Raw genomic sequence first — 27,682 nt, forward strand, 5'->3', positions numbered from 1 at the left:
ACTTAAACAGTCATAGAAAATTATGATAGACATTTTTATATCTTATAAATTTGACTTTTTATGTCATAATTTCAACTTTTTAGAATTTGAATGTTTAGAATGTTAGAATTTCAAATCTTCATGTCAATTTCAACTGTTTTTCCTCATAATTATGACTTTTCTTGTCATAATGTCGACTTTTATTTCATAATATAGCCTCAATTCTGACTTTTATGTTATCATTTTGACTTTTATCTCATAATTTGACACTTTATACCTCAGAACTCTAAATGTTCATGACTTTAGATCTGAAACTGATGACTTTTCATGTCATAATTTCAACTTTTATGTCATAATATCAATTCTTCACGTCATAATTCTGACTTTTATGTTATAATTTAGATTTTTTTTCTCATAAATTTGACTTTTTACCTCATAATTCAAAATTTTCCTGTTATAATTTTGCCTTTACATCTTATACATCTGACTTTTTACATCACAATTACACATTTTCATGTTATAATTTCAACTTTACATCTAATTATTATGATTTTCATGTCATAATTTTGACTTTACATCTAATAATTTTGATTTTCATGTTATAATTTTGACTTTACATTTCATAATTATGACATTTTACCTCACAATTATACATTTTCATGTTAGAATTTTGACTTTAGATCTAAAAATGGTGAGTTTTCACGTCAAAATGTCAACATTTATGTCATAATATCGATTGTTTACCTCATAATTCTGACTTTTATGTTATAATCTAGATTTTTTTTCTCATATTTTTGACTTTTTGCCTCATAATTCAAAATTTTCCTGTTATAATTGTGCCTTTACATCTTATAATTCTGACTTTTTATGTCACAATTACACCTTTTCATGTTATAATTTTAACTTTACAACTAATAATTATGATTTTCATGTTAGAATTTTGACTTTACATCTCATAATTATGACTTTTTACTTCACAATTATACATTTTCATGTTAGAATTTTGACTTTAGATCTAAAAATGGTGAGTTTTCATGTCAAAATGTCAACATTTATGTCATAATATCGATTATTTACCTCATAATTCTGACTTTTATGTTATAATTACACAGTTTCATGTTATAATTTCAACTTTACAACTAATAATTATGATTTTCATGTTAGAATTTTGACTTTACATCTCATAATTATGACTTTTTACCTCACAATTATACATTTTCATGTTAGAATTTCAACTTTAGATCTAAAAATTATGACTTTTCATGTCAAAATGTCAACATTTATGTCATATTATCGATTGTCTACCTCATAATTCTGACTTTTATGTTATAATTTAGATTTTTTTCTCCTAATTTTGACTTTTTATCTTTTAGTTAAAAATTTTCATATTAGAATTTTGCCTTTACATCTTATAATTCTGACTTTTTACATCACAATTGTACATTTTCATGTAATAATTATGATTTTCATGTTATAATTATGATTTTCATCTTATAATTCTGACTTTTTACCTCACAATTATACATTTTCATGTTCGACTTTAGATCTAAAAATTATGACTTTTCATGTCAACATTTATGTCATAATATTGATTGTTTACCTCATAATTCTGACTTTTATGTTATAATTTAGATTTTTTTTCTCATAATTTTGACTTTTTACCTCAGAACTCTAAATGTTCATGACTTTAGATCTGAAACTGATGACTTTTCATGTCATAATTTCAACTTTTATGTCATAATATCGATTCTTTAATTCATAATTCTGACTTTTATGTTATAATTTAGATTTTTTTCTCATATTTTTGACTTTTTGCCTCATAATTCAAAATTTTCCTGTTATAATTGTGCCTTTACATCTTATAATTCTGACTTTTTATGTCACAATTACACCTTTTCATGTTATAATTTCGACTTTACAACCAATAATTATGATTTTCATGTCATAATTTTGACTTTACATCTCATAATTATGACTTTTACCTCACAATTATACATTTTCATGTTATAATTTCGACTTTACATTTAATAATTATTATTTTCATGTTATAATTCGACTTTTCATCTTATAATTATGACTTTATCAATGTTTTTTTCACGTGGCGGGAATGGATTTTCCTAATTTCGTGCTTGTGCTTTTATTATAATTACATGCCGCTTATACTTTCGGTTTATGGCGTTCCTAAAAGGGCTTTTATTTTGAAAGCAGCGGTGCGTCAGCTGCGTTGTTGTGTTTCCGTGTTTCTCCAGTGTCGATCACTTCATGGTTTCTTCGTGTTGAGGAGAGTTTTTGGGATTTTTATTTTGCCGAAAGGAAGAATTCAGAGCTCAAATAGAAACATTCAACATTCTTCTGCTGTACGAACCTCCAAGTCGTCTCCGATATGGATGAATCGCGAGTATTTTTGTCGATGTTGGGCTTCCTGCTGATTTGTGTCGCACTCAGTGTTTCTGAAGCAGTAACAACTGCAAATCCAATTTTAATTATACCTACAGCTCATCCACCTGTTCACAAACGTATGTACTTACCTGCATGTGTCTTCTTTTTTTATCATATATATATATTTTGCCGCCTCAAAATGCTTGTGATGCATGGAGATGTATGCATACATGTAAAAATATTTTTATAAAATATTATGTTATTATTATTATTAATATTCACTTAATTTTCCTAATTTATTTAATATGTTTAGTAAAAAAACTGTCACTTATTTTAATGTCAGTAGTTTTAGACATTCATATAAAAACACCAAAAGGACTTTTATAAAAGTAAAACTTACATATTTTAGGTCAATAAAAAAGTATTTTGAAGTTTTTTTTTTTTATCAGTTAGTTGTATTACTCTGTTATGCCATTTATGATTGTTAATCCAGACTTTGATGTCGCATTAGTGGTCACATTCTAAAAAGCATAAAGTTCTGTTATTAATTTTTGTGATTTTATATCAGTGTTTTATCTGCTTTGTGTGAGTTTCTATTCTTCTATCTTGCCCCAGCATGCAACACTCAGACTTCCTGTGAGACGTGCCTCGCCAATGTTTCGGTAAGATCACATGATGCTCATTAACTTTTTATTAACCTGGTCGTTCCTTTTATGCACAACCACCTGAACCTTTTGAAAATTAATATTGTAATATATATATATTTTTTTAAATGGTTCATTAGGCAATCAGAAACTTGTTATTGATAGAACTTTTAATATTTTGTACTTTATTTTCAAACTGATTTGTGTCATTTGTAACTTTTTTAAAAAAAACAGTTATGATTTTATGTCAATAATAATAATAATAATAATAATAATAATAATAATACATAATTTTGTAACATCCTAGAGGATGTCATAAATAATAATATTATTAATAATAATAATAAAAATAATAAATATTTTTGTTACATCCTAGAGGATATTGTTAATAATAATAATAATAATAATAATAATAATAATAATAATTATAATGATAATAATAAATATTTTGTAACATCCTAGAGGATGTCAATAATAATAATAATAAGAATAATAAATATTTTGATGCATCCTAAAGGATGTTGTTAATAATAATAATAATAATAATAATAATAATAATAATAAATATTTTGTAACATCCTAGAGGATGTTGTTGTTAATAATAATAATATTAATAATAATAATAATAAATATTTTGATACATCCTAAGGGATGTTGTTAATAATAATAATAATAATAATAATGATAATAATAATAGTAATACATATTTTTGTAATATCCTAGAGGATGTTGTTAATAATAATAATAATAATAATAATAATAATAAATATTTTTGTAACATCCTAGAGGATATAGTAAAAAATAAAATAATAATAATCAATGTTTTTGTAATATCCTGGAATATGTAATTAATAATAATGATAATAATAAATATTTTTTAACATCTTAGAGGATGTAGCAAATAATAATAATAATAATAATAATAATAATAATAATAATAATAATAATCAATGTTTTTGTGACATCCTAGAGGATGTCATTAATAGTAGTGGTAATAATAATAATAATAAATGTTGTTATAATAACATTAACGTTTTTTCCCAACAGTGTTTGTGGTGCCAGATGAACGGCAGCTGCATGGATTATCCGGTGTCGTATGTGATTCCTCCGGCGTCGGTGTGTAAACTCTCTCAGGCGCGCTGGGGTGTTTGCTGGGGTGAGTTCATGTTCATGTTCATGTTCATGCTTTAATTAGATTTAAGATACACAGATTTGATTAAATATACATGCTGATATCTAGTGTACAGGCAGCTGTTGAGCTGGAAGTAATACTTTCACATTCATGAAGTGAGATTTGCATTTAGTTCTGGAAGTCCCCAGTTCAGCTTCCTTTAGATGGCAGGGAAGGGGAGAAGTGATTTTATCACATCACTTTACCAGTCCTGAGGGCATTACATTCATGTACGCTGCCGATAGCAAGATTAATTGATTCCGATTAGCTATTTGTGGCATATAGTGGTTAAATATTAAAGAATAGTGACTGTCATTGAGGGCAACACAGTATAACTAAGCTGTAAATCATCTGTCAAACCTAGTATTACTTATTTAGTTTTCATTAGTATTTTTAATTATAATTTATTTTTATATTTTCAGTTATTTTAATTTCAGTTACGTTTTTTGACTTTTCTTTTAATTTTATGTAATTTTAATCACTGTTTTTTAAAAAAAAAAAATATATATTTCTATAAGTTTCAATTTATTTTTGTTGCAGTTTTAATTAATCTAATAATTATATTTTATTTCAGCTTTATTTTGATTTATAATAGTTTTAGTTAATAATACACCAGTGCTCGTGATTTGTCTCTCTGCGGCTTCTGTGAATAAATAAAAAATAAATCTAAAAAATAAAAAACAAAAATATCTAAAAATAAAATAATTTATACCCAAATCAATACTTACCCTTTTCCTTATCTCTTTGGTCTTTAATCAAGCAATAAATGTGATAATGTACCTTTAGACTGTCTTTATCACAAAATAAACCTCTTCAGAGTGATAAAGGTCCCTGTTGAGTTAATGAACTATATATTACGTCTCTCACTCCTACACTGAAAATCTTAAATGTTTTTTTTTTTTTAAAATGTTTATGAGTTACCTGAAAAGACCACATTTATATTGAAGTAAAAGTGAAACCATAGTGGATAAGAAAATATTCTCCAGCTCATATTTCACCTCAAACTAATACTGTAAATAATATATTTCTTAATGTTAAGGTTAGGGTAAAATTTTCCATGTTTATTTCACTGTTTTACTTGCTTTGTCTTTGTAATTAATAGCCAAATTTAAAACTGAACATTGTTTCTACAGTTAATATTTTTGCATTGTGGCATTATTTTACTATAATTCAAAAACTCTTTTTCTCTTTTGAGTAAAATGCTCTTAAAAAATAATAATAATATATATATATATATATATATATATATATAATATTTATTTATTTATTTTTTGAGTGCATTACGCAGCTTTCAGGTTAGTTTTTTTTTATATATAATATTTTTAAGCAAATACACACTGTGTCTGATCGGCAAGTTTTTATTAATCAGTAAACTTTTCAATTTAACCATGTTTTCAAAACAAACAAGCAAAAAACTATGATGCAAAATTCACATATATTTTCTGCAATACTGATGAGAAGTTTTATTTGAATGTATCATTGTTTGAAATTTCTACAAACATATAATCTGAGAATTAACAGTATTACATTCATTGCAATGAATTTGAATTAATAACTCATGATTGCTCTCAAAATAAACTCATTTTACTTGCATAAACTTTAACTTTCAGATGAAAATGTAATTCGTTTTTCATGCTACAATGGTTCGTCCATAGGCAACGTATTCATATTCAGTTTTTTAACAACATTCAGTGAAATATGGGGAAAGGGGTGAATATACTTTACATTTTTTTGACACTAATATAACTTCATAGATAATTTTCCAAAAAGTATTTTTGACACCTAATGATACTTCATACATATCCTTGTCAAAATGAGCAAAACAAAAAAAAGCGTAACTTTTTTTTTTTAAAGGGCATTAAAGCATTCACAAAGTTTCATTCCTTTACTAATAACCATGCATTTTGCTTTTTTTTTTTTTTTAGAATTTTTATGGATCCAGGTCAGAACACACCTAAATGTGTTATAAAGGTCAAACTGTAGATGATGTAGTTAAATTGCTCACACTCACATGATAATAATAAAAACAATTGCACAACTCAATCATGAGAACAGTGTTTCCATCACCTTCACTATCAGTAAACGTCCAGCAGGTGTCAGCAGAGACCGACACAGCGCGTGTCTCTGATCCTCAGTGTGGTGATGTGTTGTTGTTTGTTGTTCCAGTGAACTTTGAAGCTCTGATCATAGCGATGGCCGCGGTTTGCGGGACGCTGCTGCTGGCCATCACCATCTGCTGCTGCTGGTGCTGCTGCTGTAAACGCAGACGCTCGTCCAGGTCAGACCTCCACAAACACACTCATGGATGCGTGTTAGACATTCACCATTTGACACAGGATGCCATATATAGTCTTTCATATCAGCTTCACTGCCTTTTTTCTTTGAATAGTCACATTCACACTAACGGGTTTCACTTCCACCTCAGAGCCGCGATGAGTTCTGTGATAAAAGATGAACCCTGTAACGCCTGACGCATCTCGTTTTGCGAAACTGAACAGTTTATTGAACCCTATAAAGCCTGACATATGAAATAAGGGCATGAAAATGTAATTTTTTTATAAAAAATAGAACACTTTACTCAACCTTTATATAAAATATTTAATAAATAATTAAAATGTTATTGTAAAAAATATTATTATTATTATTGATAATATTATTGAAAATATTATAAAATCTACTTTAAAATATTAAAAATGTTGTTAAATATAAAAATGATAAAATATAATATAAAATAATATACAAAATTCAGTCTAAAAGTGTGTGAAATATGGGGAAAAGGTGTGAAAAAGGCTGAATATATTTTATCTTACTAACTACATAGATAATTTTTTGACACCTAATTATTTTCTATATGTACCCATACAAGAAATTTGTAAAATATAAAAAAAAGTTTATTAAAAAAAAAAAAGGTAAAAAATCTGCAAAAAAAAAAAAAAGATTTGTATTTTGTACAGATTTTTTTATCTGTCTTTTATCTTTAAAATGATCTATGAAGTTATATTATATTAATATAACTTCATAGATAATTTTACATAAAGTATTTTTGAGACCTAATAATATTTTTTTACATACCCTGGTCAAAATGACCCAAACAAGAAATGTGTAAAATTAAAGAAAAATGTTTATGTTTCTTAAAAAAATAATAATAATAATTGTAAAAAATCTGAAAAAAAAAAAAAAACCAAACAAAAAAAAACAACAACAAACAAAAAAAGATCTGTATTTTGAGGAAAAGGCTAAAAATATCTGATGCTAACATAACTTTATAGATGGAGGAATGATTTATTATCTATAAAGTTATGTTAGCATCAGATATTTTTAGCCTTTTCCTCAAAATACAGATCTTTTTTTGTTTGTTGTTGGTTTTTTTTTTTTTTCAGATTTTTTACTATTATTATTATTTTTTTAAGAAACATACATTTTTCTTTCATTTTACACATTTCTTGTTTAAGTTTACATAAAGTATTTTTGAGACCTAATGATATTTCTTACGTACCCTGGTGAAAATGGCCCAAACAAAAATGTGTAAAAAAAAAAAAAAAAAAGTTTATGTTTCTTAAAAAAAAAAAAAAAAAAAAAAAAAAAATTGTAAAAAATCTGAAAAAATACCCCTGAACAACAACAATAAAAAAATCTGTATTTTGAGGAAAAGGCTAAAAATATCTGATACTAATATAACTTCATAGATAATTTTGCATTAAATATTTTTGACACCTAATGATTTTCCTTACATACCCTGGTCAAAATGACCTAAATAAGAAACGTGTAAAATTAAAAAAAAAAAAAAAAAAAAAAAAAACAAAATTTGGAAAAACAAACAAAAAAAAAAAAAATCTCTATTTTGAGGAAAAGGGTGAATATATCTGATCCTAATATAACTTCATAGATAATTTTACATAAAGTATTTTTGACACCTAATGATTTTCCTTACAAAAAATGTATATGTTTCTTAAAAAAAAAGATAAATAAATTAAAAATAAAAATAAAATTTTGAAAAAACAAAAAAATCTGTATGTTGAGGGCCTCAATTTTATTCAGCTCAGTTTTATTCAGAGGCTCAGACTGAGTAAAAATATAAATTTGACGCAGATGCTGTTGTTTATATGTAATTTTGATCATCGTAATGTAAATCAATGAGATCTTTATAACAGTAGAGCAGATACTGACATCAAATTATGTAAATATCAGTCATCGCTCTGTATCGCCAAAAATATTTCTTAGATGTGATTGAAATGATCCAAACATATAATGCAATGCAATCCAATAGTGATTGAGAGATGAACAAATAAACGTTCCTCAAAAGATGTGAGATGTTTTGGAGGCATGTAAAAATCATTCCTCCACTGAGAAACAGTGAAAGTAAAGCTTCTGGAAACAAACATTCCTCAAAAGTTGATCAGATTTGAGACTAAAAAGTGATTAATGGGGAATCAAGTAAAGCTGAGATGCTTCAGTCCAGCACATGTTCATCTGGAAATATTACTGCAGTTATTCTGACGTTTACTTGATCAAAATCAGTGGACTTTATGGGGTTAATGAACACAGTTACATTCTATATTGCATTTATTTATTAATTTATCAAGGATAGCATAAGACTTGACGTTTTTCCCCGAAGAGATTATTTTTAAAGCCGGTTTTGTATTTGACGGGTTGTAAAGGGCACGTCTGCGTGTCTGTCTGTCAATCAGAGATGATTTCATTTGTCAAGTCTTCCATCTGCTCAGCGGCTGCGTGTCAGTCACGCGTCTCATGATGCAAACGCAGACGTGCTTTACTTACAAAAGCAGAAGCGTTTCCTCTTTTATTAATGCTTATTCAGCTTCATGTGATCATCCTTTATTCTGTGATATGTACAACAGCTTGTTGTTTTTATGGCTAGACTAGATCATGCTTTCACTTTTGCTTTTCATTCGGAATGAATTACGCTTTATTGTCGTTTATGATTGAAAGGGAATTCATGAGGCTGGAGTTTCTGTCTTTCAGTTTCAGTGACGATGTAAAGGTCACTGATTTTCAGCAGAATTACTGGAATTATTCATTTCGTGGTTGTTCATGAGTAAAGTAATTAATCAAAACATTAATTCACCTGTACATTTTCTTTGATAAATAGCTGCCATGTCATATAAAGCCTGGGTTTTCATCAAAATGCTAATAACATTTTGAGTTTTGGAAACTGACATGACATGAATATGAAAGTTGAATAAATAAGCCTTTTTTAAGCATTGATGTATTGTTTGTTAGGATAGGACAATATTTGGCTGAAAATCTGGAATCTGAGGGTGCAAAAAAATCTAAATATTGAGAAAATCACCTTTAAAGTTGTCCAAATGAAGTAAACTAAACTAAAGTTTTGATCTAATAATGGTAGGAAATGTACAAAATATCTTCATGGATCATCATCTTTACTTAATATTCTAATGGTTTTTGGCATAAAAGAAAAATCGATAATTTTGACCCATGCGTTTTGGAAGCGTGTAATTACAGTAATTTGAGCATGGCATGATTATGCAGTAATTCACTCGAGCTTGTGTTATTGTTAATGTACTAATATCATACTTAGTAATATTCTGAATTAGCTTTTACTTTTATGTTTTCAGTATTGACCGTGATGATGAGCAGTTTGCCCGGAGAAGAGAAGAGATCAGACAGCGAGCAGATGAACGGTATGTAAATGTTACATTTTAGATCAGCCGAAACATGTTTCGGTTTGTTTTTTTTGTCACTTTAATAGTGATTATATGTAGGACTATTTCACCCAAAAGTGAAAATGTGCTGAAAATATTCATACCTTCAGGCCATCCAGGATTAGGATGAGTATGTTTCCTCATCAGATTTGAAAAAAACGTGTCATTCCGTCACTGTCTCACCAATGGATGTGAATGGGTGCCGTCAGAATGAGAGTCTGAACAGCTGATAAAAACATCACAATCATCCACAAGTAATCCACACCACTCCAGTCCATCAGTTAACATCTTGAGGAGACAAAAGCTGAAACAAATCCATCAAGACATTTTTAACTATAATACATTGAGTCCATAATCAATAATAACACTTCCTCCAGTGAAAAAGTGGTCTGGTCTGAATTTGCACAGATCAAAAAGTATGCATAGTGCATACTGCCCTAATGAAAGCCACATTTTAAACACTTTTTACAGTACTGGTCTTTTTTTTATAGACCCTTGAGCAAATGTTATGTCATCAGCCCATTTCATGTCATGGTTTTTGCGCGGCCACAGAGGACGTGTTAAATTAGACATTATGCCTTGATATTAGAGGTAATACAATAAGAAAAGCCAAATTCTGAACAAGTAGATCTCTGTTAATTCATGTGCATCCATGCTCTCGTTTATTCATAGTGATGCACGAAGGAAATAGGTTATTTAAAACTAGAAAGTGTAATGCATAAGCATGCAAAAAATTCCCATGTGCATGTGAATAGTTTCTCGTGGGCACAAAAAAAGTTTCTCATGTGCATGTAAAAGTCTGTTTTTAATTTTATTTATCGGTGAAAAAACCCTGAGAAAATAAAAATATTTACAGATGACAGATATAAAGCTCTGTGAACCATTTGTGTTAAATATTGTCTGAAAATCTACCGAGAGGCTTGGAAATTTGAGTCTGGAAAAGTATGGAATTTTGAAATGGAAAATGAGTAGGAACTGTCTAAACAAATACGTGGCTGCATTTTGATGTGAGACACCACAGCAGATGGACTTTTCCACTGGAGGAAGTGTTATTATGGATTATAGACTCAATGTATTTGGGTTAAAAATGTCTTAATGATGGATTTGTTTCAGCTTTTGTCTTCTCAAGATGTGAACTGACGGACTGGAGTGTTGTGGATTATTGTGATGTTTTTATCAGCTCTCGTTCTGGCACCCATTCACATCCACTGGTGAGACAGTGACGGCACGTTTCTCCAAATCTGATGAAGAAACAAACTCATCTAATGCTGCATACAATTTGTGCATGTTGCCATTTTTGTCATAGTGAGGTTTGGCCGCATTCGATCCGGTCGTGTCACACTTGAAGGTTTTTTTCAAGCACCTGTTGATCTGAAGCGGATTCGGTCACGTAATGAGTATGCGGTGTGTGTGCCTCAGTGCTTTGTTGATTACGTGTGTTGCGTGTAAATATGTCTGTAGGGCTTTCAGCAGCTGTGCTGCACTAACAAGGTCACTTCTGTGTCAGACACTCGAGGGGGAGCAGGAATCTCCTTTAGAAGTCGAGAGCTCAGATTAACCAAGATCAGATATCTCTGCAGGGTCTCGGCAGATTGTGTGTGATGCATCTGATGAACGAATGTGCTTTTCTTCAGTATTTTTTTTTGTCGTCTTTAGTGTGTATTGTGATGAATGATTATTCCTAACAGAAGCACAGTGCATTCTGGGAGTCGTTGCACCACGTCCCTTTCTGATGTCCTTGAACGTATATGTGGCCCTGGAGCACAAAACCAGTCATAAGCAGCACGGGTATATTTGTAGCAATAGCCAAAAATACATTGTATGGGTCAATTTTTCTTTTATGCCAAAAATTATTAGGATATTAAGTAAAGGTCATGTTCCATGAAGATATTTTGTACATTTCCTACAGTAAATATATTAAAACCTAATTTTTGATTAGTAATATGCATTGCTAACAAGTTAATTTGGACAACTTTAAAGGTGATTTCCTTAATATTTTTATTTTTATTTGCACCCTCAGATTCCTGATTTTCAAATAGTTGTATCTCAGCCGAATATTGTCCTATCCTAACTAAAAAGCTTATTTATCAGCTTTCGGATGATGTATAAATCTCAGTTCCAATAAATGGAGCCTTATGACTGGTTTTGTGGTCCAGTGTCACGCATGGAGAGAATTGAAAAGATTTGACACAGACCAGGGTTGGTTAGTTCTATGATAGTTTCATAACACTTTACAACAAGGTTCCTTTTATTATCATTTGTTAAATGCATTGATTAACACGAACTAATAATTTAAAACTTAGTTTATTTTGACTTAGTTTCATTCTTAGTTTATTTTAATTTCAGTGCTTTTTCAAATCAAAAGTAAAAAATCTGTTAATATAATTAATTAGTTTTAGTAATTTTTGTCATCTTTATTGTCTATGTAGTGTTTATTAATATTTTGAATGTTTTTTTTTAAAATATATTTTCTGTTTTTATTTCAAATTTAGTTAAATTTAACATGAGCTAACAATGATAAATACTTCTATAACATTTATAAACTTGGTTAATTTTAAATCCAACATTAACTAATACATTTTTACAATTACAATTGCATCAGTTAATATTATTAATTTTGAAAATGCATTATTTTTCTCTTATTTGCATGTTAGAAAATGTCAAATTATGCAAGTAAAATAAGTTGTGACTATGTGGATTGATGAAATTGTACCTTCATATTTTGTTTAAATATACACTTCCATTTAAAAGTTTGGGGTCAGTAAGTTTTTATTTAATTTTTGTAAGGAAAATAACATTTTTATTCCTCAAGGATTTATTAAATCGATCAAAAGTGACAGTTATAGACATTTATAATACGATTTCTGTTTCAAATAAATGCTGTTCTTTTGAACTTTCTATTGATCTGTGAATCTTGAAAAATAAAATGTATCACACTTTCTTCAAAAATAAATACATGTTTTCAACTTTGATAATAATCATTAATGTTTGTTGAGCAGCAAATCAGCATATTAGAATGATTTCTGAAGGATCATGTGACACTGAAGACTGGAGTAATGATGCTGAAAATTCAGCTGCGCATCACAGAAATAAATTACATTTTAACAGATATTCACATAGGCAACAGTTATTTTACATTGTAAAAATATTTCAAAATTTTACAGTTTTTGATTAAATAAATACAGTGAGGAGAACAGATTAATTTCAACACCATTAAAAATCTTGCTGACCCCAAACCTTTGAATGCTAGTGAAGCTTAGTCTTTTAATAAAGATCCTCAGTGGTGTTTTTAGTTTTATTTGCTGTTGATCTTTGTGTTTAGCGTTCCAGTTGAATGCAGAAATCTGATCTGTAACAGATACACACGTGTAAAACACTAGCCGGTGGAGTCATTGTTGTTGAGGATTGTGGAAGCAGCAACAGATGGCTAACAGCTCCAGTGATTGTTCACAGATCAGCTGCTCATAAAACTCCGGCTGATTTATACAGGTTTGAGCGGCCGCGGTTCCTCTGGAGGCTCGGCCTCATCTTCATTGTGCGCTGTAGAGAGGATGAATGATGTTTGGAGAGCGATTGGTGTCGTTCAGCACCGCTCGTATGTCACACGCCCATAAAACAGCGCAGCTCGTATTTACGATGAGCATGTGGAGGAATGGACGGCCTTAAACAAAGACATGAACTCTCCGTGAATCATCTACTGCCGCCCATGTGCAGCTCTTCAGGACTTGGCCAGTTTTCAGTTCAATGGTTTTGGCTGTGGAAATTGAATCCAGGTTTTGAGTTTAATTTGTTTTATATTGGACAAAACGCAAAAAGAATTCTGAAAAAGCAAGCTATAAAAAGCAAAACTTTAAGAAAAAGGTCAGAATTGCAAGATATAAATTTTAGGGGGAAAAAAATCATAATTGCAATATATAAATAAAAAAAAACTATGAGAAAAAAAAGTCAGAATTGTAAGATATAAGCACTAAAATTTTAGGAAAAAAGTTGCAAGACGCAAATAAAAAAGTATAAGAAAAAAGAGTTATGAGATATAAATGCAAAACTTTAGGAAAAAAAAGTCAGAATTGCAAGATGTAAATAAAAATCTAGGAAAAAAGTCAGAATTGCGAGATATAAATGATAACATTTTAGGAAAAAGTATGAATTGCAAGATTTACATGCAGAATTTTAGGAAAAAAGTCAGAATTACAATATGTAAATAAAAAATGATGCAAAAAACTCAGAGTTGCACGTTGTAAACACAATAATCTAGGAAAAAGTTTGAATTGCGAGATATAAAAAAATTTTAGGGAAAAAAATCAGAATCGCAAGATGTAAATAAAAAGCTATAAGGAAAAAAGTCAGAATTGTGAGATATAAACACTAACATTTTAGGAAAAAGTTTGAATTGCAAGATGTAAATAAAAAAAAAACTGAAAAAAAGGTCAGAATTGCAAGTTGTAAACACAAAAATCTAGAAAAAAAGTCAGAAATGCTAGATATAAATGCTAAATTTTAGGAAAAAAGTCTGAATTGCCAGATGTAAATATAAATATTTAGGAAAAAAAGTCAGAATTGTGAGATGTAAACATACAGTAAAACTATAATAAAAAAGTCAGAATTGCAAGATGTTCATTAAATTTTAGGAAAAATGTCAGCATTATGAGATGTAAATGCAAAATTCTACAAAAAAAAAGTCAAGATATAATTTCTAAAGCGAGATATAAATGCTAAATTTTAGGATAAAGCTCAGAATTGTGACATGTAAATGCAAAAAGTCAGAACTGTGAGATATAAAAACTAAACTTTGGGAAAATGTCAGAATGATGTAAATGTAAATGCAAAAATGTAGAACAAAAAATCAGTATTGTGAGATATAAATGCTAAATTCTAGGAAAAAGAAAAATTGCCAGATGTTAACAGTTTTTAATTTAATTTCATGTCTCTTTAATTTCCAGACTTCATGTTCTTGACAGCACAAAACACACTGCGTTCAGCATAAACCATGCTTTACATTGTATTAAGTGTTTTATTTCCGTTTTTAGTTTTTGTTTTATACATTTTATTTAATTATTAACTTTTCTGTTTTACACTTGTTTTTCCTCATGAATATTATAAACAATTTTTAAACAGTCAATCAATCATTGTATTATTTTGAGCATGCTGATTTAACTTGTCCATGTTGACAACAGTCCACTTTAACTAGTTTCATACCAAATCTTAAGAAATGAAGCACAGATGATGCAAACGACACAGAATTGCAGTATTTTGTTTCAAAGATCTGCATAACCCGGTCCAGTCTGTCAGAAGCCGTCACTCATGTCTGGTTTCTGTCTGTTGCAGGAGGGCGGAGAGGAAGGTGAAACATGATGAAATCCGCAGGAAGTACGGTGAGTAACGTCAGTCCTCTACTTCTGCCGTTAGTATTCACCAGAGATTGGTCACAGCTACTCATTATGACTCTTTTCTGAATTTGACAAAAATAGTAGAGCCACGAAACGAGGAAATAACACAAATAAAACTATGGGAATGATATAGTGACTAAAACCTGGTTATTTAAATGCATCATTGACACTTATTGGCTGCTTTTATTTCTAAATATTTGTATTTTTGTTTTAAATTGTATGTATCTGCTCCAAAACATACATATAAAATAATATAAATATATATATATTTTTACAATAAAATTCATACAGTAGAATTTTTAATGTTTTCTGAAAAAAAACTCTCTTTTGCTCACCAAGGCTGCATTTATTTAATCAAAAATACAGGAAAAATCTGAAATATTATTATAATTTAAAATTAATGTTTTCTATGTGAATATCTGTTGAAGTGTAATTTATTTCTGTGATCAAAGTTGAATTCTCAGCGTCATTACTCCAGTCTTCAGTGTCACATGATCCTTCAGAAATCATTCTAATATGCTGATTTGCTGCTAAAATTATAATTATTATTTAAATTAAGTAATTATTAATGATTATTATTAATGTTGAAAACAGTTGTGCTGCCCAATATTTTTGTGGAAACCATCATACATTTTATTTGTCTTACAAATGTCTTTACTGACGCTTTTGATCCATTTAATGCAGCCTTACTGAATAAAAGTATTAATTTATTTAAAACCCCAAACTTTGGGACGGTAGTGTTTATATACATATGGTGAGCATATGCTGTCCCTTGTGTGTTTGTTCACTCACTGATTTATTTATTCAAGTCGTTCCTGTTGAAGAAATTAGCTGCAGATAATTGCATCAATAATTATGGGTGGGTCTCATACTGGCACAACTACAAAGTGCTCAATTCTGCAGAGATCTTAAGATTTATTAGCTAATACATCTTAGTTGTGAAGTTTTGGCCGATTACAGGACATCATGTGGAGTTGTTGTGACACAGGTCTTTATTGATCTGGTTCATTGTGTTGGTCTCAGTAATGCTGTATTCAGCAGATAACGTGTTCTTCAGACGCAGTCCGATGCAGGTACACTCAGCTTTCTGATCGACTCGTGCGCCGCGTCCCAACGCTGCCTGATCAGTGATGATGTGGCCTCGGCAGACGACGAGTGGATTACAAATGTGTTTTAGAGATACTTAGGGAAGCTTATTTCCACCACATAAATACACTATTGTGAATTTATTGGTCAATTTATTTTCTTTAGAATTCTGCACGTGCGTGTAGTCAGATATCAAAAAATGCAGGAAAAAATTGCAAAAAGTAAACTGAGCATTTTAAGAAACAAGTCAGAATTTCAAGATATAAATTCAGGGTTCTAAAAAAAAGGTTGGAATTGCGACGTTAAAATGCTGCAAGAAAAGTCAGAATTACGAAAAGAAAGTCAGAATTATGAGATATAATGTAGAATTCTAAGAGAAATGTTGGAATAGTAACTAAGAATTCTGAAAAAAGTCTGAATTACAAGATGTAGATTAAAAAACTATGAGAAAAAAGTCAGCATTGCGAGATATAAATGCAAAATTTTAGGAAATTTAAAATGGCTAGATATAATGCAGAGTTTTAATAAAAAGTTCAATATATTAGAATTATGAGATGTAAACTGAGAATTCTGAAAAAAGTTAGAATTGTAAGAAAAACAAGAATTGCGAGGAAATAAACTGAATTACAAGAAAAAAAGTCAGAATTACAAAAAGAAAGTCAGAATTACAATATATAAATGCAGAATTCTAAGATTAATGTTGGAATTGTAGACTGAGAATTCTGAAAAAAAAAGCCAGAATTGCAAGAAAAACTCAGAATTACAATATTTAAATGCAGAATTCTAAGAAAAACGTTAGAATTGTGAAAAAAAAAAAATCAGAACTATATGATATACTGTAAACTGAGAATTCTGGAAAAAGTCAGAATTACTAGAAAAAAAACGTCAGAATTATGAGGAAAAAGTGTGAATTACAAGATATAAATGCAGATTTCTAAGAAAAACGGAATTATAAACTGAGAATTCTGAAAAAAGTCAGATCTGGAAGAAAAACATTAGAATTACAAAATCAGTTGCAGGATATAAATGCAGAATTCTGAGAAGAAAAAAGAATAAAAAAAGTCAGAATTATGAGATGTAAAGTCAGAATTCTGTAAGAAAAAAAAATTGTGAGAAATAAACTGATTTACAAGAAAATGTCAAAATTATGAAATGAAAGTCAGAATTGCGAGATGTAAATGCTAAATTCTAAGAAAAAACATTGGAATTGTGAACTGAGAATTCAGAAAAAAAATCTGAATTACAGAAAAAGGTCAGAATTACAATTCTAACTTTTTTCTTAGAATTGTGGAAAAAAAAATCAGAATTTTGAGATGTGAACTGAGAATTCTGAAAAAAAAAATCAGAATTACAAGAAAAATGTCAGAATTATGAGATGTAAGTGCAGATTTCTAAAAAAAAAAAATGGAATTGTAAACTGAGAATTCTGAAAAAAGTCAAAATTGGAAGAAAAACATCAGAATAACGAAATGAGTTAAAATATATGCATGCAGAAATCTAAGAAAAAAGAATATGAAAAGTCAGAATTAGGAGATGTGAAGTCAGAATTCTGTAAGAAAAAAGAATTACGAGAAAGAAAGTCAAAATTACGAAAAGAAAGTCAGAAAAATGTTGGAATTGTAAACTGAGAATTCTGAAAAAGTCAGAATTGCGAGGAAAAAGTTTTGAATTACAAGAAAAAAGTCAGAATTACAAGATATAAATGCAGAATTCTAAGAAAAAAGAATTTGAAAAAAGGTCAGAATTATGAGATGTAAAATCGGAAATGGGAGATAGAAATAAACAGAGAATTACAAGTAGATAAGTTGCAATTGAGAGAACTGTGAAATAAGTCGCAATGACCTTTTTTATATTTTCATTCCTTGGCAGAAATAAGCGTCCTTAAATATTAATGCTAATGGTTACTTTCTTAGAGAGCAGTAGGATATTAGTATGAATTACTCTGTTGAAAGCATAATTATTTTACTCGTACACTTATGAATTAAGACCCGATTAGCCTTTACCAAATGTAAACACACATCAGCCTGTCCTTCAGTTCACTATTAAAGATCAGTTATCTGTGCAACACAAAAAACACCACATGCAGATTTCATCACATTGCATTTACTAAAAACTTCCATTATTTTCAGAATCACAGATACTCAAAATGCTAAACATTTATCTGGTTTAAAGAAGATGAACGCTTTAAAGTGACTTGAGGAGAGAAATGCATTTCTTCAGAATGAGCTTTACCTAATAAAGTCCATCCTCCAGCACTAATAGGTGGAAAAGTGTCAGACGGGCCGCTTGACTCATGCTTGATTAACTCTGTGCTAATTAGCGCTGGTGAAGAGCTGAGAAGAGCTGTAATTTATGTGGTGGCAAAGCCCCGGATGGCGTCCCGGCGCTGCGGAGGAATGAGGTGAAATGTAAATGCAATTCGGCGCCTGCGATCGCAGCTCCTGCGGCGCGTGAGAGCGAGAGAAAGCGAGAGCGGGTCACCGGAGCCACGGCGGAGGGCGGGAGCTGCTGCGCAAAGACCGGCGGAAAACCACACGACCTTGAGACAAGCTGAAGGAAGTGTGGGTTCATGCCGCAGAAGAGCAATGGAAATGACCTGAGGAGAGCATTTGTCTTTCAGCAGACTGCTTCATTTAAGTAGAAATGGTGTAAAACTACATGGAAACTAGTTTTATTTTATAGACTTTGGCCAATTAGCTGACACTGACACTAACACTAAAACTTACACTAACATCTTTTACGTTTACATTTATTACATTTTTTTTTTCCATTTTTTTTTTTAAATTTCCTCTTTATGTATTTATTTAATTTAATTTGATTTCATTTAATTATTTATTGTTTTATTTTATTTCTTTTAAAATGTTTATTTTTTATTTATTTAATTTGATTTAACTGTTTATTTTGTTACTTTTTATTTTATTTTATTTTATTGACTTTGGCCAATTAGCTGCTACACTACCACTGTTTTTCTATTTTAGTAATTTTTTAAAAATGTATTTTTTTTTTAATTTAATCTTTGTTTCTTTCTTTAATTTGATTTAATTTCTTTAATTATTTATTATATGATTTTATTTCATTTATTTATTTTTTATTTCATTTTATTTCTTATTTATTTGTATTTTTACTTTTTTACTTTTTATTTTTATTTTATTTTATATTATTTTATTGACTGGCCAATTAGCTGCTACACTACCACTGTTTTTTAGTAATTTTTTATAAATGTATGTAATTTTTTTATTTAATCATTCTTTCTTTCTTTCTTTCTTTCTTTCTTTCTTTCTTCAATTTCATTTAATTATTTATTTTATTATTTTATTTTATTTATTTATTTTTTTCCCCTTATTTTTAATTTAATTTTATTTCCTATTTATTCGTATTTTTAATTTATTATTTAATTTGATTTAACTGTTTATTTCATTGCTTTTTTATTTAATTTAATTTTATTTTATTGACTTTGGCCAATTAGATGCTACACTACCACTGTTTTCTATTTTAGTAGTTAAAAAAAAGTATTTAATTTAGATTTTGTTTAATTATTTATTTATTATGTTATTTTATTTATTAATTATTTTTGTTAATTAATTTATTTTGGTTTTATTTTATTTCTTATTTATTTGTATTTTTAATTTATTATTTAATTTGATTTAACTGTTTATTTTGTTGCTTTTTATTTTATTTTATTTTGGACAATTAGCTGCTACACTACCACTGTTTTTCAATTTTAGTACTTTTGTTTTACATTTATTTACATTTTTTAATTTAATTTTTTAAATTTATTTAATTTGAATGTGTTTATTATTTAATTTTATTTTTTATTTTATTATTTTTATGTTATTTCTTATTTATTTATTTTTTTACTTAATTTGATTTAACTGTTTATTTTATTTTATTTTATTTAATTTTAAAGGCTGACACAGCTTGCAGATGCATTCATGTGAGTGTCTGTGACTGCAATGCGTCTGTTTGACATTCTCGTGAGCCGGTCGCACTTGCCGGTGAAGAGGGTGTTGAAAGGAAAGAGAAGATCAAAGGGTGTGAGCCTTTCAGAGAGCGTCAGCTTCATCCCTCTATCTGATGACAAGACTCTTCTCATCCTCGCTCACTCGCTTCGACTGCTGGAGCTTTATCGTGTTTTCACCGCACGACGGCTCCTCATCCGCTCACGTTCAACATGCAAACTCAGAGTTCAGGGGAAAAAAAGGCAGAATTGCAAGAAAGTATTTCGCATTTCTCAATTTATATCTCTCACTTCTCACTTTTACCCTTAAAATTGTTAGAAAAAAAGTCACAATTGTGAGATAAAAAGTTGCAGTTACTCTTTTTTTTTTTTAATCCCATGGTGGAAATAAGCTTCAGTAGTTTGCAGATCCTGCTGCAACCCAAAAGACTTTACTTACTGAGTACAAAATAAAAGTCATGGTCTGAGCATGTGGTGATGCTGCTCCATTATGACTGATGGTTTCTGGGCTGCGTCCTCATTGGTGCTTGTGTGTCCTGTGGTGAAGCGCGCTGGCTGTGTGTGTGTGTGTGTGTGTGTGTGTGTGTGTGTGTGTGTGTGTGTGTGTATGGATGGCATGACAGCATGATGGATGGAGGCCTCCGTTGTGTTTCTCCTGCTCTCAGCAGTCTGTACATCAGGGACCGGGCGTCTCCGACCTGCTGCTCTCTTTCTCTCACACACACACACACACACACACACACACACACACACGAGTCTGCCCTCTGAAGGACGTTCTGTGTGAAATTCTGCCCGTGTGCCACAGAGCAACAGGGTCCAAAACCAACACTCATCCAACTCCAGATGAGACTTTGGTTTAACAAGATATAAATGCAGTTTAAACCAAGAGAGCAGATCTGATCAGAGTTTATTTCCGCTGCTTTAACTCCGCATCAGCAACTTATAAGAGCTTCAGTCCTCTGGAGCATCAAGAGGTTAAACCTCATGGAAACAAACTTTTATTTTATTTTATTTTGTGACTTTTTGCCAATTAGCTGCTATAATACCACTGTTACATTTTATTAATATTTTAAATTTTATTTAATTTTTTTTATTTTAATTTAAATTATTTATTTATTTAATTCAATTCAATTTAATTATTTATTTTATTTTATTTCTTATTTTTATTTATTGTGTTTATTGTATTGTATTTTATTGTTTATAATTTAATTTGATTTAATTGTTATTTAATTTAATTTTACTTTATTGACTTTGGTCAATTAGCTGCTACACTACCACTGTTTTTCTATTTTATTAATTTTTTAATTTTTATGACTTATTTTATTTGTTGTTTATTTATTTCATTTATTGTATTTTATTTATTATTATTTCATTTGATTAAATTGTTTATTTTGTTACTTTTAAATTTTTAATTTAATTTTATTTTATTTTACATTTTATTATATTGACTGGTAAATTAGTTGTTAAATTCCCACTGTTGTCTATTTTATTAATATTTTAAGTTTAGTTTAATTTTTTATTTTAGTTTAACTCTTTTTGTTTATTTATTTAATTCAATTAATTATTTTATTTTTGCTTATTTTGTATTAATTTTTAATTAATTTGTTTATTTATTGTATTTGTATTTTATTGTTTATTATGTAATTTGGTTTAAATGTTTTATTTTATTTTATTGACTTTGGCCAATTAAGCTGCTTCACTACCACTGTTTTTCTATTTTATTTATTAATATTTTAAATCGTATTTACATTTTTATTTTAATGTAATTGTTATTTTTCATGTAATTAAAATAAAATTATTATTTGTTCTTATTTTTATTTTTGGTTAATTTATTGTATTTATTATATTTTATTGTATATTATTTAATTTGATTTATTTGTTTATTTTGTCACTTTTTTTAATTTTATTTAAAAAAAAAAAAAAAAAAAAAAAACACACAACCAACACTCATCCAATGCCAGGTGAGACTTTGGACTTATAAGATATAAATGCAGTTTAAACAAAGAGAGCAGATCTGATCTATCAGAGTTTATTCCTGCTACTTCAACGCCATATCAGCGCCAGAATTTAAAAGAGCTTCAGTCCTCTGGAGCATCGAGGTTAAAAAATGAAACTCATCTCATATACAGCTGACAGCAAATAAGACGTGTATATGAATAAGATCCAGTTTCTTAATCCCACATGAGATTGTGACACATTTCATATCTTCTGTCCTTCCTTCCAGGTCTCATCACAGAATCTGATCACCCGTACAGCAAGTTCGAGAACGAGTAGAAGTGACGGATCGGACATCCAGCCGCAAAAGAATCACTTCACCACATGCTTTGCTCTTTTGAGACGCGTCGGATCATTTTCGTTTGAATGGAGCTGGATGAGAGCTGATACTGAGATTACCTACTCAGTCCTTTCATTGGTAGAAATCTCTCTTTGATAGTTTCTCTTTTCTTAATTACTCAAACACAACAACAGTACACTGCAAAAAATAATGCTGTTCCTCTGTATTTCTGTCTTGATTTCCAGAACGAATATCTAAACATTCTTAAATTGAGATCGAAAAATAAGACAAGATGCTAAGTCTAGTTTTTTTGGAGAATGTATCAAAATGAAGTGGTTTTAGGCTTAAAATGTGAATCTGGATTTAAGATTGACTAAATATTTGTACTGGAAAACAAGGCAAAAATGCTGAGGAAGAAAAAGATTTTTTGCACATTTTAATTGCTTTAGATCAAACTGATGGAAATGGCCAAAATGGCTGTTAGAATGTGATTATTATTTTGTTTTCTTTGTTTTCTTATAGAGACTTTGAGAACTAGTTTATGCAAAATGTAAAATCTGTCATGATTTATTCGCCTTCATGTTGCTCTAATATGCACAATAACAGTTTATACTTACCAGGACATGCAAAAGATGATAAGATGGACAATAAATACACCATACCTGTAGTCTATATGATGTGCATGCTATATTTCTATTGAGTCTCATGAAGCTTTCTTTGAGAAACAGACCTGACAAACATGAAGAGCCAAAAACATGGTGCAATATATGCAAAACAAGATTTCAGAGCTTCAGTGGTGGAGAAGATGATGGAGAAGTGTCAAATCACTTTAGAAATATAGCATATGCATTATATATGAACTACTGTTTTGATGCATATGATGCATTCAGATGATGCATTTTATTTTACTGTATAAAATGCATCATATGGACTGCTGTTTTGATGGATTTATGGATTCAGATGATGCATTTTATTTTATTTTATAAAATGCATTGTATGGACTACTGTTATGATGCATTAATGGATTTTGTCACTTTGAACTGTTGTTGCATGAAGATGCAAAGATTCTACTTTGCGTTGCATGTAAAAAAAAATAACATCATATGTGTTTAAAATGACATGAAGGTGTCTGACGATGACCAATTTCAGCTTTTCAGTGAATTAATCCACTTTTTTGATTAAGTTGTGATTGCAAACTCAGCATCTTTTTAAATCACTCCGGCTTCTTTGAATGACTTAGCCATTTGTATTTATACTGTGTGTTTTTAATAAAACATGTCCTAATAAAAACAAGCTTCCACTTTTAAAGAAATGGCTGTGTGGACTGATGATGAGTTGAGTGAAATGCACATCACATCCGGCAATGTTCCCTTTCACCGCCTGGAGGAAGTAGTTTGATGTCCTGCTCGTTCCATCAGTCCGAACGGCTCCTCCTTTCCATACTAAACCAGCAGCTGCAACATGAATGCATGATTATTCTGAAAATGTGTTTAAAAACTCAATTCATTTAAAAGCAGAGCAGAAAATCAGTCTTATTTCGTGCCACCTGTTCTACGGATCAGACGTTTAAAACAGAGCGGCGCATTCGTTATGCAGCTCATTCTGTGCCATAATTAGACTAACAGTGAAATTTGTGCATTAGATTGCAAAGGCACCAAATCCAGCAGGGAATTGCAAATGTTTGAGCAGATCCGTGTGAATCCGCTGCATGTGAAAGACACTGAACGGAACAAGCGCAGCAGTTGCATGCAAGATTTAAGTGAACATGAAATCAACACTGACCCTATTTACTTTCTTAACGTGCGTTTCTGCATAATTCATCAGTGCATGTTATTCCAAGGAAAAAGAGGCAGGAGATTCATCTGTCTCTCTTATTTTTCACTCACCAGTCTCACATTTACAAGAAGTTTTATTTGACATAAAGAAACTACAGTCTATTTTAGCACCATTTTTTTTTGCATAATCATGCCAATTTTTCATTATTATTGTGACAATTTGTCTGTAAATAAGTAAAGTAGCCCATTAAAAAACGTGTTTTTTTTTTAAGTGTCATTTAATTTTTCACTGTGTATAAAACACTGTATACCATGGTAGTACTATGGTACAGAGATGATATCAGGTGGTATATCTCATGCATATTTTTTTTCTTCTTTTCCTGCATGAATTATAGAATGTACAGAATAAAGAAATTAAAAGAAAAAAATATGTAAACATTTTTTAAAAAAACATGGCAGTACTATGTATTGGGAGAAATCAAATGAAACCAAACATTTTAATAAATATGATAAATATTATATATATATATATATATATATATATAAATATTTTCTATGAAAAATATTTTATGAATAAAGAAAATTATAATAAAATATGAACATTTTAGATATTGTAGATATGCACAAAATGTAATAGAATATATATATATATATATATATATAGGGTGAAATCAAATTACACCAAACATTTTAATAAATATTCTAAACATTAATTTTTTTATTTTATACTTATAATTATATATATATATATAAAATACATAAAAATAATATTAGTTTATAACATTTTCATGTATAATATGTCAGATATAAAGCGTATTTAATATATAATTTATTAGTATATAATCTTTTTTGTATATATTACAATACTTTGTAATGTTTATTATTTATTATATTTAAATGTTTTATTTCTTAAATATTTAAATATTTTTAAAATATATACAATAAAAATTCAAAATATATTTTATTATTAATAAAATATTTTTATTTTATATAGAAAGAACAAAAATTTTATAAAAACCTAATTTTATAAAATACTTCTTTATTTACATTTACATTTATAATTATTTATTTACATTTATTACATTTATAATTATACTCATTTTATAGAATTATGTTTTTTAATATGTAATTTATCAGTAGATATTTTTTGTATATAATTATATTTTGTATATAATTGTGTGTGTGTGTGTGTGTGTATATATATATATATATTTTTTTTTTTTTTTTTTTTTTTTTTATCTAACTTATTACATACATAACACCTTTTCATTGTATTTTCTAAATCTTTTCAGTGTAGTGAATCGTATGCTTTTTATACAGTCTTTTTCTTCTTCTTTTCCGTAATGAATTATTAATTAAGTCGTGTACAGATTATTTGGGTCTTTAAAAGGCCATTTAAAAACTGTACAATGTCCTGAGGACGCCTGGCCTTTATTATAAAGGCGAGGCGGTGTTGTACAGATGACGGATAGCTGATGCAGCCAATAAAAGACGCGACGTCCATTCCACGGCCAATGAGTGACCCGCGAAGGCGGGACTTACTCAGCGTTTTATCCGCACTCTCGCCAAGCGAAAGGAGAATCCCAAAAATGACATCCAGCTTTCCAGAGGAAAACCGCGGCGTTTAGAGACGCTCTCCTGAAGTTTCCTTCCTCACATTATCGCGGATTACAGCTCATTCTTCAGATATGTAGTCAGTAGACTTTGGAAATGTGTATCTAATACAGAAGGACAGTGTTTTTCCACACAACCGTTATTTACGCGCCTCTGATTGCAAACTCCTGATCACCTCAGCTTCAAATCGGACATGTGTGATTTAATGCCAGCGGCTCAACCGGCCGAAAAAATCGGCAAAATGAAGAAATTAAGAAGAACTTTGTCGGAGAGCTTCAGTCGCATCGGTAAGTGTCAAAAAACACGATTAAACACGGTAAAATACGCGCCGTTATTGTTCGCGGGCTTGTCAGTTCAGTCAGGACAGTCTGAGGAAAGTTTGTTTTCACTGTAATCGATCGTTTCATTAATCCAAACGACGAATTTAAAGAGTAAAACGAGACTGAAACGGACTGAAAGTGTGAATGTGAAGTGCAGATGTTGCGTGATTGAGCTTGTCTCAAACCAGCCCAATGTAGAATACAGAACAGAATTGAGTAGAATGTGTCCCGATGGTCTGATAATGCAGTGATTGACTTTTCTCCTGCAGACGCATCGGTATCTGATTGTTTGTGGTCGTGTCAGAGGTGATCAATACGTGTGATCGATCAGGAACGCTCACTTTTCTGTGGTTCTCCTGCTTTGTGCCTCATTGTCAGGCTGTGAACTTGAGAGCTTCATCTGCCGCATCTGTGGAAAAATGCATACTTTCTCAAACCCTCGTGTTCCGTTAGATTCCGTAATATAGCCCTTCGTTTCCCTTCAGAATTCTTTAATGTGTTTCTTAGGATTCATCAAAACCTCTTAGTTGTTTGCTATGAGACTGTCAGGTTGAATAGACAATAGACAAAAGCATTTCTCTGTGGTTTAAATGGTTTATGGAAGATGTTAGGAGTTGCTGAAGTGGTTTATGCATCTCAAAAACAATCAGGTTACATTTTAACCCAAAAATAAAATAAATTATGTATTTTTATTTCATAAAGTGAAGCCTGTGTTGCATGGTGTGAAACTTAGTAGTTTAAATAATTTATTACATTTAACACTTTTATTAGATTGAAATGTTTATTATTTAATATATTATTGAAATGTTTTATTTTTTAAATATTCAAATATTTTTATAATATGTAAAATAAACAGTATAATAACAGTATTAGAATATATATATATATATATATATATATATATATATATATATATATATATATATATATATTGTAGTATTGATAAAATATATTTTTATTTTATATAGATGGAGCATAAAATATTTTATATTTCAAACTTTATAAAATACTTTTTTAAAATAATGCCTTTATTTATTACATTTATAATTTTTAATAATTTTATATATTTGTCCCTCCTTCCCTCCCTCCCTCCTAGATGTTGTATTATTAAATGATATCAAAATGTTTTAAATATTTTAAAAGTAAACACATTCTTATCTATCTATCTATCTATCTATCTATCTATCTATCTATCTATCTATCTATCTATCTATATATATATATATATATGTAGAATACATAAAAATAATATTAGTTTAAAACATTTTCATGTATAATATGTAAAATATAAAACGTATTTAATATAGAATTTATTAGTATATAATTATTTTTTGTATTTAATTACAATAGTTTGTAATGTTTATTATTTATTATATTTAAATGTTTTATTTTTTAAATATTTAAATGTTT

At 29.3% G+C, this 27,682-nt stretch overlaps 2 protein-coding genes across 2 annotated transcripts in view; both read left to right on the forward strand.

Annotated features, from left to right (window-relative positions):
- The first annotated feature begins 2,198 nt into the window (after positions 1-2,198).
- On the forward strand, positions 2,199-23,875 carry LOC127178645 (pituitary tumor-transforming gene 1 protein-interacting protein). The gene is made up of 7 exons (XM_051131632.1): positions 2,199-2,495; positions 2,974-3,020; positions 4,050-4,158; positions 6,340-6,451; positions 9,771-9,836; positions 15,183-15,229; positions 22,513-23,875. The coding sequence occupies exons 1-7, from the start codon at positions 2,363-2,365 to the stop codon at positions 22,560-22,562; spliced, it is 564 nt and encodes a 187-aa protein (XP_050987589.1). The 5' UTR covers positions 2,199-2,362; the 3' UTR covers positions 22,563-23,875.
- A 2,029-nt stretch (positions 23,876-25,904) lies between these two features.
- cdk14 (cyclin-dependent kinase 14) overlaps positions 25,905-27,682 on the forward strand; it is a 230,623-nt gene continuing 228,845 nt past the window's right edge. The window contains exon 1 of the mRNA XM_051132266.1: positions 25,905-26,239. Coding sequence (XP_050988223.1) covers positions 26,146-26,239 — 94 coding nt within the window. The 5' untranslated portion in view covers positions 25,905-26,145. The remainder of the gene's footprint in view (positions 26,240-27,682) is intronic.

Source organism: Labeo rohita, chromosome 16, assembly GCF_022985175.1.
Source record: "Labeo rohita strain BAU-BD-2019 chromosome 16, IGBB_LRoh.1.0, whole genome shotgun sequence".
Lineage (NCBI taxonomy): Eukaryota > Metazoa > Chordata > Actinopteri > Cypriniformes > Cyprinidae > Labeo > Labeo rohita.

Bases quoted from the DNA above. Each gene is read 5' to 3' on its own strand.
- LOC127178645 (XM_051131632.1), top strand. From the start codon at position 2,363: ATGGATGAATCGCGAGTATTTTTGTCGATGTTGGGCTTCCTGCTGATT. The intron at 6,452-9,770 runs GTCAGACCTCCA...TTATGTTTTCAG, and splicing joins AAACGCAGACGCTCGTCCAG to TATTGACCGTGATGATGAGC. The intron at 9,837-15,182 runs GTATGTAAATGT...TGTCTGTTGCAG, and splicing joins AGACAGCGAGCAGATGAACG to GAGGGCGGAGAGGAAGGTGA.